This window comes from Orbicella faveolata, unplaced genomic scaffold (genome assembly GCF_042242905.1).
Source record: "Orbicella faveolata isolate gen_17 unplaced genomic scaffold, um_ofav_v1 contig_2, whole genome shotgun sequence".
Taxonomy (NCBI): domain Eukaryota; kingdom Metazoa; phylum Cnidaria; class Anthozoa; order Scleractinia; family Merulinidae; genus Orbicella; species Orbicella faveolata.
The window spans coordinates 27,585,001-27,596,807 of NW_028301547.1; the positions used below are offsets into that span (position 1 = coordinate 27,585,001).

Genomic DNA, 11,807 nt, shown 5'->3' on the forward strand with positions numbered 1-11,807 from the left:
AGCAATTCGAGAGAAGCCTGTTTTTTCAGGCTTCTTCTTTCCAATTGCTTAAATTGGAAAATTTACTGCGATGATCACTCTTCACTTTCTTTGCAGTGTGTTAACGTCTTAATGCAGTGACTTATTTATTAAGAGCGAATGTGCCCAAATGTCGAACATTTTCAAAATATGGCGGCAACAGCCAAAAAATCAATTCGGCTCATATTCTCAGGTTAGGTAGGCTTAGTGTGAAACAAATCACAAATTTTGGCTCAATTTAGTTCGCCAAACTGTACCAAAAAGCAAGCCATAGGAAAAGAAAACTGGTAATTATTTCTGCTTAGTTTTAAATTAAAATTCAAAAGTGTTTTTGCAAATGACGGAAATCTACCCCAAAACCCGACATTTGACTGATTTGGTTACTTAACGTCCCTAAATTGTTATCATTGAGAAACAGTATTTTCAGATTTCGCCACCGACTGCATCTGCTCCCCTCAAATAAACCTTAAATAAAAAAACTCTTAAGGTGTTCGTTAAACCCTTGAGTTTGTTTACCATTAAATTCTTTGTAATATCAGTTTTTTTTTTCAATCTTTTCAGAGATAAAAAACTTTGAAAACATTCACTGGTTAAAAATGTTTAGAGCCTCGACTCCGGCAACGCCAGTCTTCGACAGGTGCAGTGATAAGAAAGTGGTGAAAACAGATCTGCAATAGAGATGCTATGAAAGACTACAACAGAATAAAATTATGGAAATAAATCTAAGAATTTTGTTGAAAAAAGTCTTATTTTGTCCTGGAGGCTACAGTTATTGCAAAATCTGAAGGTTACCGTTGTATGCCAACTACTCTCTAATACGATAATTGTCTTTGTGTTAACATGGGAAAAAGGCCATATACATGCTTAGCAATTCTACAGCGTTAGGCCGTTGCAGTTTCACGGTCATGATTTTTAACATGCCTTGCTTTGTACCCAAATAAGTTGCAAATTTACTTGTAACGTTTTAGGCTTTTTTTAGGTGTTTTTTCTCTTGCACATAGAAAATTTTAAAACAGGTGAATGTTGTGAGTATTCGTAATTTTCGCAAAGTGTTGGCTGATTAATTATCATTCCGACCGCGTCAAAGCTATATATTAATAAAAGTCTCGTCTGGAAGCCTTAATTAAGTGGAATTGAGTCAGTCAAGGATGCTGAAAACTCTCGTTCATCCTGTTGCTACACGGTAATAGCAACAACTTGAAACAAGCTGCACCAAAACAAAAATATTTTCGAGCATCGACTGTAGATAACCTTACCTTGCGCCTCTGGGATGAAGGAAGTCAACAAGACGCGGAAAACAAAGCAAAAACATACAACGAGCATCTCTAAGACGGTCTCGTGGAAATTAAACCCTGTAAAACAGCTTCAAAAGATCACATTCCAGCGAGAAGCTAAAACGTCCGGTTCAACTTTGGGTACTATGATGAGCTAAACTTCGACACCTGCATGAGTTTTAACTCGTTAATCTGTTCAACCACCAGCTCCAGAAATAAGCCACACATTTATCATTGGTGGTCACAGCAACAAAACAGCTCCTCTGAACTGTGGTTGGTGGATGAATCTTTTTTGTATGGTAAACAATGCTGTGATGTTAACATATTGCCACGATGTCGTCTGTACTCCAAATAAAACAGTGATGATGTTGAATTTACGTAGCATATATTTTTCTAGCGTTTTACGTTAAAACATAGTTAAAAGAGGGGACTGGTTATGAAGCCCGCCAAACATCAAAGGAGTAAACAGAGATGTCAAGATTTATATTGGAAGGTCCACGACCGTGCACAATCTTTTGTTTTGCGCTCATACACTATGCATGATTCCGTAACCAAAACGGTTGTATTGGTTAGTTCCTCAGTACGGAGTAAACAACTATTGAGTTTTGTGTACGGTCAAGGCCAAAAAAACGAAGAAAAACATACAACAAAGAACTTTGATGGGTTTCATATCCATTCCTCTCTATTAAAAAAATTCTTCTTTCAAAGATGTCAGAAGTTTTTGAAACGGAGACTTGATTACCGCTTTGACCTGTGTCCTGTGAAATATAAAAAAGCGCGCTGTATATCTCGGAGTCGTCGACGCTAGCTGGGCTGTTTGTCATACTGCATCAGTAATTCGATTAACTGGACGTTCATCATGTCATATGCAGGGTTTTTAGAGTGACGCAAATCATGAACTCATTGGTCTCTTTTGTTTTGATTGGTTGGAGAATAACAGAATGACGAATTAAATTCTAATGTAGCTCAAACAAAACAATGCCGCCTCCATTGCCTAATACGTGCAGTAAAATAATATTTGAACATCAGTATTAACAGCAATCCCGTAATAGAGCCTAGAGCAGCTGGTAATAGAGCCTGGTTAAATGAGGAAAATTCGCACAAAGTCCTCTATAGGATTACAATTTTGCAGTCGCAAAAAGCTGTAGCTCTGGAAACTTCCATCGAAAATCCCTCATCTACCACTTCCATTTCAGAACTAAGAACTGAATGTTTGGAGATTTGATCGTTAAGCGAGAGCCGCATGGCGAGAGAGAGAGAGAGAGAGAGAGCGGCATGGCGTCTTACTCGGTGAAAGGCTAAATTTTCGAGTACTACAGTTGGTTTTCGAAGTACTAGTGCTTCTCTCAGCAAGTTATTACAATCATAACTTCTCTGAAAGCGATTATATCGGAAATTTGGGTAGATATCAGCAGCAATGTGTTACGGCAATAAAGCAAGGCCCGACGAGCGCGGCCATCTTGGGACTAAAGGCAGTTTCAGCATTCCAACCGAAGAACTTCAAGCGAAAATTCTTTCACTCTGTGATGAAATATACTACAAATGGTGTTTCAACTTTCAATCCTCGTATTTTGGAGCTCGAAATTTTTAAGGCCTGTGATGTAAACCCGAATCCTGGCCCGACTACTTCAAGTGAAAACAAGAATGACAAGACAGTAAATTTGTCCAAGGTATGTTTACCAGGAAAAGGTCTCAGACTAGGACAGTGGAACGTAAACAATCTAACGGACACTAAGTTTGAGCAGATAAGGTTATTACTAACCACTAGACGTCAAGAAATCGATGTGCTTTTTCTCCTCGAAACATTTCTTAAACTAAACAAACCTGACTGCGTTCTAGAAATACCTGGCTACACGCTCTTCAGGAAAGACCGGCAAGGAACCAAGAAGGGCGGCGGAATTCTCGCCTACGTTGCCGACAATCTAAAAGTTGAAAGAATTACAAGCCTGGAAGAAATGGATCTAGAAACCGTCTGGTTACAAGTCTATCCCTATAAATCAAATCGCCCGATACTCACAGGAACTGTTTATCGCCCGCCTTCTTCAACGGCGGACACGGATGCCAAACTGGAGCTTAACATTGAAACAGCTTATTTAAGAAACGAAGAAATGTATGTGTTTGGAGACTTTAATATAAACTTCTTGGATACATATGTCTACAAACATCATCGATTAGCGAAGGCATTAAAAAGCCTAAATTTAAGCCAACTCGTGCACAAAGTTACACGTCCCGTGAGCTCAACTTGTCTCGACCATGTCTACACAACGCATCCTGGTTTTGTTACTGAAATCTCTGTACCAGATATTGGTCTTTCAGACCACTTGCCAGTTTTTATTAGACGTAAATACTCCAAAAAGCAAAGAGATCAAACCCACAGTGCCATAGAATATCGTGACTTCAAAAATCTGAATACAAATGAACTATTACATGATCTACAATGTGCCCCATGGGACATTGCCTTTGTTTTTGATGATTTAAACGATGTTTTGATTACAATGGAAACAATGTTAAATGACGTTTTGGACAGGCACATTCCACTAAAATCTAAACGCGTCAAGAAACCGAACCAGCCTGCTTGGATGACTAAAGAGATCTTGTCGTCTATGAAAACAAGAGACAAGCTGTTGAAAACGGCGCGAATTTCAAATCTGCCTGCAGACTGGGAACGCTATACGCATGCAAAGGATAAAACTAGTTTCTTCCGCAAGAAAATTGACGAAAACAAAGGAAATCCAAAAGGAGTTTGGCAAGCACTCAAAACATTAAGTGGGACTAGCAAACCTCGAGTTCGCATCGATGAATTAAACACAGGAAACAACATCATTAGTGACGAAGCTTCCATTGCAAATGAGCTTAATCAGTACTTCGTAAACATCCTAGATCAAATTGGCAAGGAAAACGACGCTGGCGTAGAGTTTGATGACACCAAGCTGAAAAATTTTGTCTCTTCGCGATTGAATGATAATGTGGCTTTCAACATCCCTCCAATAAAGCCTAAGCAGATCATTGACACCATAGGGAAAATCGCTTGTAACAAGGCCTCTGGGCACGATGGCATAAGTATTCGTGTACTCAAAATTATTGCACCAGCGTTTGCAAGTCCATTATGCAAATTGCTGAACCTTTCAATATCGACAAACAGTTTTCCAGACCGTTGGAAAGTAGCAAAAGTTACACCACTGCACAAGGGTGGCGCACGAAACGATATCAACAATTACCGCCCGATATCAGTTTTACCTGTCTTTTCGAAGATTATCGAAAAACACGTAACCAGCTGTCTTCTTAAGTTTTTACATGACAACAACATGTTATATGAGTATCAATCAGCCTTCAGGTCAGGTCACTCTACAGAAACAGCTCTAATCAGACTTACGGATCACATCCTGAAAAACATGGACAATGACGAAGTGACCGGTCTGGTATTTATAAATTTTCGTAAAGCTTTTGATGTTATAAATCACGAAATTCTTCTAAAAAAGCTGTCTATTTACGGTGCAAGCCCTCCGTCTGTTGCCTGGTTTCAATCGTACCTGTCTCAGAGAAAGCAATTTATCACATTAGGGAAAACCACATCTGAACAGCTGACTATCAGACAGGGCGTTCCCCAAGGATCAATATTGGGACCGGTGCTCTTCCTCCTGTTTGTCAATGACATGCCTCTAAACGTTCACAAGTCAACTATGGATATCTATGCAGACGATACCACCTTGTCTTTAAGCTCAGACTGGAAAGCTATTCCTGCACTAAACAAATCATTAACAAAGGACTTGACAGAAGTTGAGAAATGGGCTAGTGAAAACAAAATGTTTATAAATACCAAGAAAACCAAAGCGTTGTTGGCTACGGGAAAGCGTCTGCGCAGACGTATAACCCATGACGCAGGAAAATTTGAAGCTAGGATGCAAAATGCAGAAATTGAACAAGTTGGTAGCCATAAACTTCTTGGAGTGATAATCGACGAGAACCTAACTTACGAAGTACATGTTGACGAACTATGTAACAAACTTTCAAAACGAATTGGTCTTCTACGCCATATAAGCTGCTACTTGAAAAAGAATCAAAAATTGATCTACTATAACGCAGTAATCAAACCACTCTTCATGTATGCAAGCACAGTATGGACATCGTGTAACAAAGAGGCACTCGAGAGAGTTCTCCGTATGCAAAAACGGGCTGCGCGTATTATTCTTGCAGCACAACGTACTAGTCGAACTGTCACTTTATTTAATAAGCTAAACTGGATCCCCTTTTACAAAGAAGCTTACATAAATCGATGTGCACTGGCCTACAAAAGGATAAACAGAACTTTACCTGAATACATGAACACATCTTTAAGGAAAAACTCTGACGTCCATTCGAGAAGTACTAGAAATTGTAATTTAAATTTATTATGCCCCTCTCACAGAAACGCCTCTGAGGGAGGACGCACTTTCGCCGTCAGAACTATTAAAGATTGGAACAGTTTACCCCGGTCTTTAAAAACAGAGAAGTCCGTTAAATCGTTTAAGGCTAAATTATGTAATACTATTCTTAACTCTCAGAAAACTAATGGAATTTTTTAACTCTTATTATTCGTAGTATGTTTGAAATTGTAAGTCCAGTTTATTATTTGTAACCATTTTTAATAGTAACTTAATTAAGTATTTTATTGTAAATAATATCGTATTTTAGCATTTTATTGTAAATAATATATTTTAAGCATTCTGATTATTTTAAGCTGAGGGCCCCAAGTTTATCAGTAACTTAAGTTACTGTCACGGGTCACCCTCATTAAATAAAGTCTTTCACTTCACTTCATATCATAATAGGCCATTTCCCAGTCGAGTTTTGTCTCTGTGTCAAAACAAGTCTTCGTATGAATCCATTCATTCGAAAATGAGTTCCGCCTGAAGATTCACTTTCATGAAAATTCAATTCATCTTCATATGAAAGGTTTTGCACGAAGACTCGTTTTAAAACAGAGGCACAAGGTAATTCGGAAATGGCGCACACTTGTCACGCAATCTGCATGTACGGCTTTGAATGACACTAGAAGGTTTTTAACCAATAGAAATTGTACGACGCAGAACCTGGTATCGCGGAGGATAATTTGAGTGTTTCAAGTACGGCTTTATAGCAATCTTTTCTGTTTGGAAGCCTTATTGTCCCACCTTTCACTCTTCGTATGGATGGAACGCGCCTCTTCGCATACCTTTCCTCGTAGACATTTCTCTATGATCTTTCCCAAAAAAATACAAAATTTGCTTGGAAAACCCTCCACAAATGACAATTTATTGATAATGCTACTATAATTAACTGTTAGTGTTCTCACAAGATCAATGGATATTAAATGAGACAAAATTTTCCTCACTAAAGCAAACTTTGAAAGGTTAAGATCAGAGAAATGCAAGATATATACCGTTTAAACTACACTGTTTATACCATCTCAATTATGTTTAGCGAGACAATATTTTAAAAATTTCAAAATCAGCGGCAAGACTGAAAACCTAGATCTCACACCAATTTCAAAACAAGCCTCCTGTTTGGACTTAAATATTATTAAATCTTTCAAGCAACTAAAGCACAGAACACTGTAAGTAATGGATCACTGCTAAACAGCTTTTAAACTTGTCTATGCCTTTTTGTAAACGGATAATAAATATATGACTAAATTGAATTCTTTAACACTGTTTTCATAAAGCCAGACATATATTTCAACGGAACAAGACTGGATGACCCGGAAAGGCCAAGAAGTGATAGTGTAGAGTTACTGTGGATCTTTCTAAAGCATCTGGAATCAAACTAGTGCATTTCTTGATCATTTTGGACATTCTGTGCCAATATATGACTGAATTTATGAAGACCGCGTTAAGACTTTGCGCCAAAAGAGCCATATGTACTTTGATTTTCCAACTCCAAATGGTCTTCACTCCAAGCGATAAAAAAAAAAAAAAAAAAAGAGAGAGAGAGGACGGCAACAAAAGGAAGATAAGAGAGTAAAGGAAAAAAAAAAAGACTGTCATTCCTTATAATTTTTATATTGTCTACTTTGGAGACAGTCTCTGGCCAGAAAAAAAAAGAACGCTTGAACTCTTTAACACTGTTTCCGTAAATCCAGACATATATATAATCAAACATTACAATGAAATGCGAATATATTAGTTGTAATCTATACTTACCCTGCATACATTTACTCAGTGCTAGCTAGGCACTTTTTCGTTCGCGCCGCATATTACAAGAGAGATGTTACTTTATGCCAAGCAAATAATTAAGATTACATGCATTAGTGCATTAGCTATAGAACCTGCTATCAACCGACCAGCAGGTCGGTACATGTATTATGTCAAGATTCTCCGATCAATTCAACATGGTTTATAGTGTTTATTGTGTGGACCACGTAATAAACACTATAAACCGTGTTGGCTTGGTCTGCTGGAAGAATCTTCCTGGTCAAAAGAAAACGACCTATTTTAATTTTTGTAGAACGTTAAAATTGTCGAAATCTCCGTGGCTGTTAATAATCTATATAAAAACTCTATGCACAAAACGGAGATGTGAAAAAGTGTTTTACTCTCGGACTTACGTATGGGAAAAGCCGGCATTTCGCCTGTAGCGAGTAATCCTAGTATAAACGACTATTTTTGGTTAAAATGATGGCAACAAAGTGCGCCAACACAAATTAAAATATATCAAACCGAAAAAACACGGTTAAAAAGGAACTTATTATCAAAATAAATAATTATCAATGGTTAGGCTGGAGGAGTTATAGCCATAGGCAAAATATCTATAGCCAATTAAACCGCAGCTACATAATATTGTTGTGTGCGGCTCGCTTTATATTTTTTTTACTGTAATGTAATGGTTACCGGGCCATGACCAGCTGTATTATAACAGCAATCATTTTGCTGATCTTTCCCAACATTATAAGAACCTCCTCCTCCTCCACAAGAATCATCTACAAATTTCCCACTGCTCCCCCCGGAATACCCTAAACCGACCCCTCCACCTCAACCCGCGCCACCACTCCTACCAAAACTACCAAAACCACCAAAACCACCAAAGCCAGTGTGATTAAGAAATCCCACTAAAAAATACACTTTTGGTGAGAATATGTTCGGTGCTTGTTATTTTCGGAAAGAATTTAATTTAACCGATTGACTCCTAGAGCTTTTTGCCAAAAACGTAGTTTTTGGACATTTTGGAGATTTGCAGGCTGGATATAGGCTAAATTAGCTCCACTCTACTCAAACGGGCATTTACAACATGACAGCATCCCTTTCTTTCCACTAACATCTTGTTTTACGACATTTTTGCTCGGGCATGCGCAGAAATCAAAATTTAGAGAAAGTGACCTACGTCTTTAGGCTTTCGTTTTATTTTTAATATGTTTTTCGCTTTTCCTTTTTCTCCTTTTCTCATCTTTTTGCTGCAGTGATTTACATTCTACTGGGCTTGCTTCCAGTTCAAAAAATTCTGAGGAAGCATCATCGAGACGGGCAATTTTTAACATGGAGTAGCCAAGTGTAGTCGCAGAAAATTTTGCTCTGAGTTTTTCACTCAAATTTCTGAGCATTTTCGTGCATATTACAGGCTCCATTGAGTCGATCGCTCTGATCTGAGTATCATTGGAAAGATCTTTTCCTCTTGCGGAAGTTGAGTATAGATGATGCCAATTTTGGTCAAAAGTGATCACGTCAGAAGTGGAACAAAGGGCAACGCTCGTCACGGCTGGTTACGGACGGCACGGGAGTCAATGGGTTAATTCAAATACATCTGAATCACCTATGGCATAACATAGGAAACAATCTGCTCGAGTCACATTTGGTAATCGGGGACCATTGTGTGAAGGAGGAGAGGCAGTCAGAAACTCTCTATGATAATTTCGTAGAGATTGGTTAGACATGTTCACAACGCACAGCTCCGATAGACCCAGCTGTCGGCATGGGCGGGCCCCCACCCAAAAGACCGACACGATCCTCCAGGCTCAACGATAAGGTTTCAAATTATATTACAGTTAGACTTACCAGTCGGAAACATTAAAAGTGAATTAGAATTGAAAAGCTTTGGAGGACAAAAGAACCGCTATATCCTTCCACTAATGTGAGGTAAAATCTTTGAAACTTTTTTGTCGGCTAAATCATTTTCCTGGAAGCTTGCCATGTCCGTTTTCTACTACTGCTACTGCTACTACTCCTCCTACTGCTACTGCTACTGCTACTGCTGCTGCTCCTACTGCTGCTACTGCTGCTACTGCTGCTACTGCTGCAACTGCTGCAACTGCTGTTACTGCTGATGCTGCTACTGCTGCTACTGCTGCTACTGCTGCTACTGCTGCTACTACTACTACTGCTACTACTGCTGCTGCTGCTACTACTACTACTATTACTACTACTACTACTACTACTACTGCTACTACTACTACTACTACTACTCTACTACTACTACTACTACTACTACTACTACTCTACTACTACTACTACTACTACTACTACTACTACTACTACTACTACTACTACTACTACTACTACTGCTACTACTACTACTACTACTACTATTACTCTACTACTACTACTACTACTACTACTACTACTACTACTACTACTACTACTACTACTACTACTACTACTACTAAGGGAGCAGTAAGGAGAATTTATTAACTACTTAATAATCTCATGCCGTATTGACCGAGCGGCAAGGCCGAGCTTTGAGATTTTCCCGTAAAGACCGAAAGTAAAGACCGACCTAAAAGGTTTAGTCAGGAGATTATCAAGTTAAGAGAGTGAATCCCCCTTCTACCCGAGGTAATCCCTCTTAAGTTATTTTTAGACATGGTACCCAGTTCTTCCGAGGATGTTACTCGCGCGATGCCTGGACAGCCGAAGCGACTACTCGAAACTACCTGAGACGAAATGGTGGGAAAGTCATTTTTATATCTTTTAATTTCGTTTCATAATCATAGCAGATATGTTTTCTGTACTCTCAGCCGTCTTTTTGTTCGGCTGGGATTTCGTTTGTTTTGTGTTCGTTTGGTTTTTCATTATTTTGTCGTTTATTCGGTTTTAGGGAGTTTAATTAAGCAAACTTTAACGGCAACGGCAACGAGTACAATGGCTGTGTAGGCGCGCGTTATGATTCTTTGTTCATTTCTTTGCCGTTGTTTACAAAAGGTCACAAAAGAACAACGTGAAATAGCCACATCCTGCATATTCGAGAGAACGTGAACTATACGACGGCCTTACATATTCTGTTTGGAATATTTCTGACGGTATAGACAAACTGAATGAATCTAAATTCTCTCCAGATTCGTAGGTTGAATATTAAGTCGTTTTTTAATCGACGTTGTCTTTGGCGTTGTTGCCGTTGCTGCTTAAACTGCTTTTCGCTACTTGGGCAGCGACCGTTTGCCTGCACTTTCGACCATCTGATTGTTCGGTTGCCAAGCTTGTGTCTGGGCGTTTTTTTTTTTGCTTTGTACTGGTTTGTCTAAACATTTCTCTGCCGTTTATTCAGTTGTTATTGTTTGTGCAGGGGACATCCGTCTCTTATTAAAACTCCTATTAAAGTTTTGAAATGTATTAAAACATACCGAGAGCCGAAGCCCCTTTGCTTGTAATCAAAATATCAAAGAAGACATCCCCACAGCGTTGGAGGTTTTTCTTTGCTTTGAAACGAAACAAAACGGAACATAAACAGATCCTTCACGAAAACATCCTCGCAACGCGCGAGTAATATCCGCGGAAGAAGTGGGTACAATGTCTAAAAATAACTTAAGAGGGATTTCCTTGGGTATAAGGCCTATATAAGGGGATTCACTCTCTTGCCTCGATAATCTCTTAGTTTAGTATATGAAAGCCCGTAATCGGCTCGTGAACAAATAATGCCCTAGTATTGGCCAGTCAGAGCCTGCGTTATATCAGCTACAAACACAAGGAATATAATCAATATTTATAATGATACTACTCCGCTTCACCTCGCCTGATTTTTATGTTCACTTAAAGAAGCATCTTCCTAATTATAAGATTACTCTTTTTGGACTAAATTCGAATCTGATAGTTGACCCATTTGAAGTTAAGACCCATAATGTGTCTTAAGAAAATCTTCTCTTCATGACCACTGCCAACTGTCAAAGCTAAGTCACCAACGTCGATCACACGGTAATACCAATCCCAAAACGACCTGTGAGATATCTATGCATGCTGTTTCCAAATTAAAGGAAACCTAAATAGTGCTAAATAGATTAATCTATGCTCCCTCAAATTTTACGTTTCCTGGTAGTTGGATTGGCAGTATTCCGTTCGCCACATATTATAAGAGAGATGTTACTTTGTGCAAAACAAATAATTAAGACTACATGTATTTATTCGTTAGCTAGAAAGTGCCATCAATCGACCAGCAAGTCTGTGCACGTACGAGATTCTTAAAGCAGATCAAGTAACCACAGCTTATGGTGTTCTTTTTTTATAATGTGGACTGGTCAAAAGAAAACGACCTAGTGTTGTGTTTTTTTGAAGAACTTTGAAATTGTCGAAAACTCTG

General features: G+C 38.7%; 1 protein-coding gene across 1 annotated transcript in view; it reads right to left on the minus strand.

Annotated features, from left to right (window-relative positions):
- The window catches only part of LOC110044966 (uncharacterized), a 14,715-nt gene extending 12,956 nt beyond the window's left edge, over positions 1-1,759 (minus strand). The window contains exon 1 of the mRNA XM_089289136.1: positions 1,275-1,759. Coding sequence (XP_089145262.1) covers positions 1,275-1,341 — 67 coding nt within the window. The 5' untranslated portion in view covers positions 1,342-1,759. The remainder of the gene's footprint in view (positions 1-1,274) is intronic.
- Positions 1,760-11,807: the final 10,048 nt, after the last annotated feature.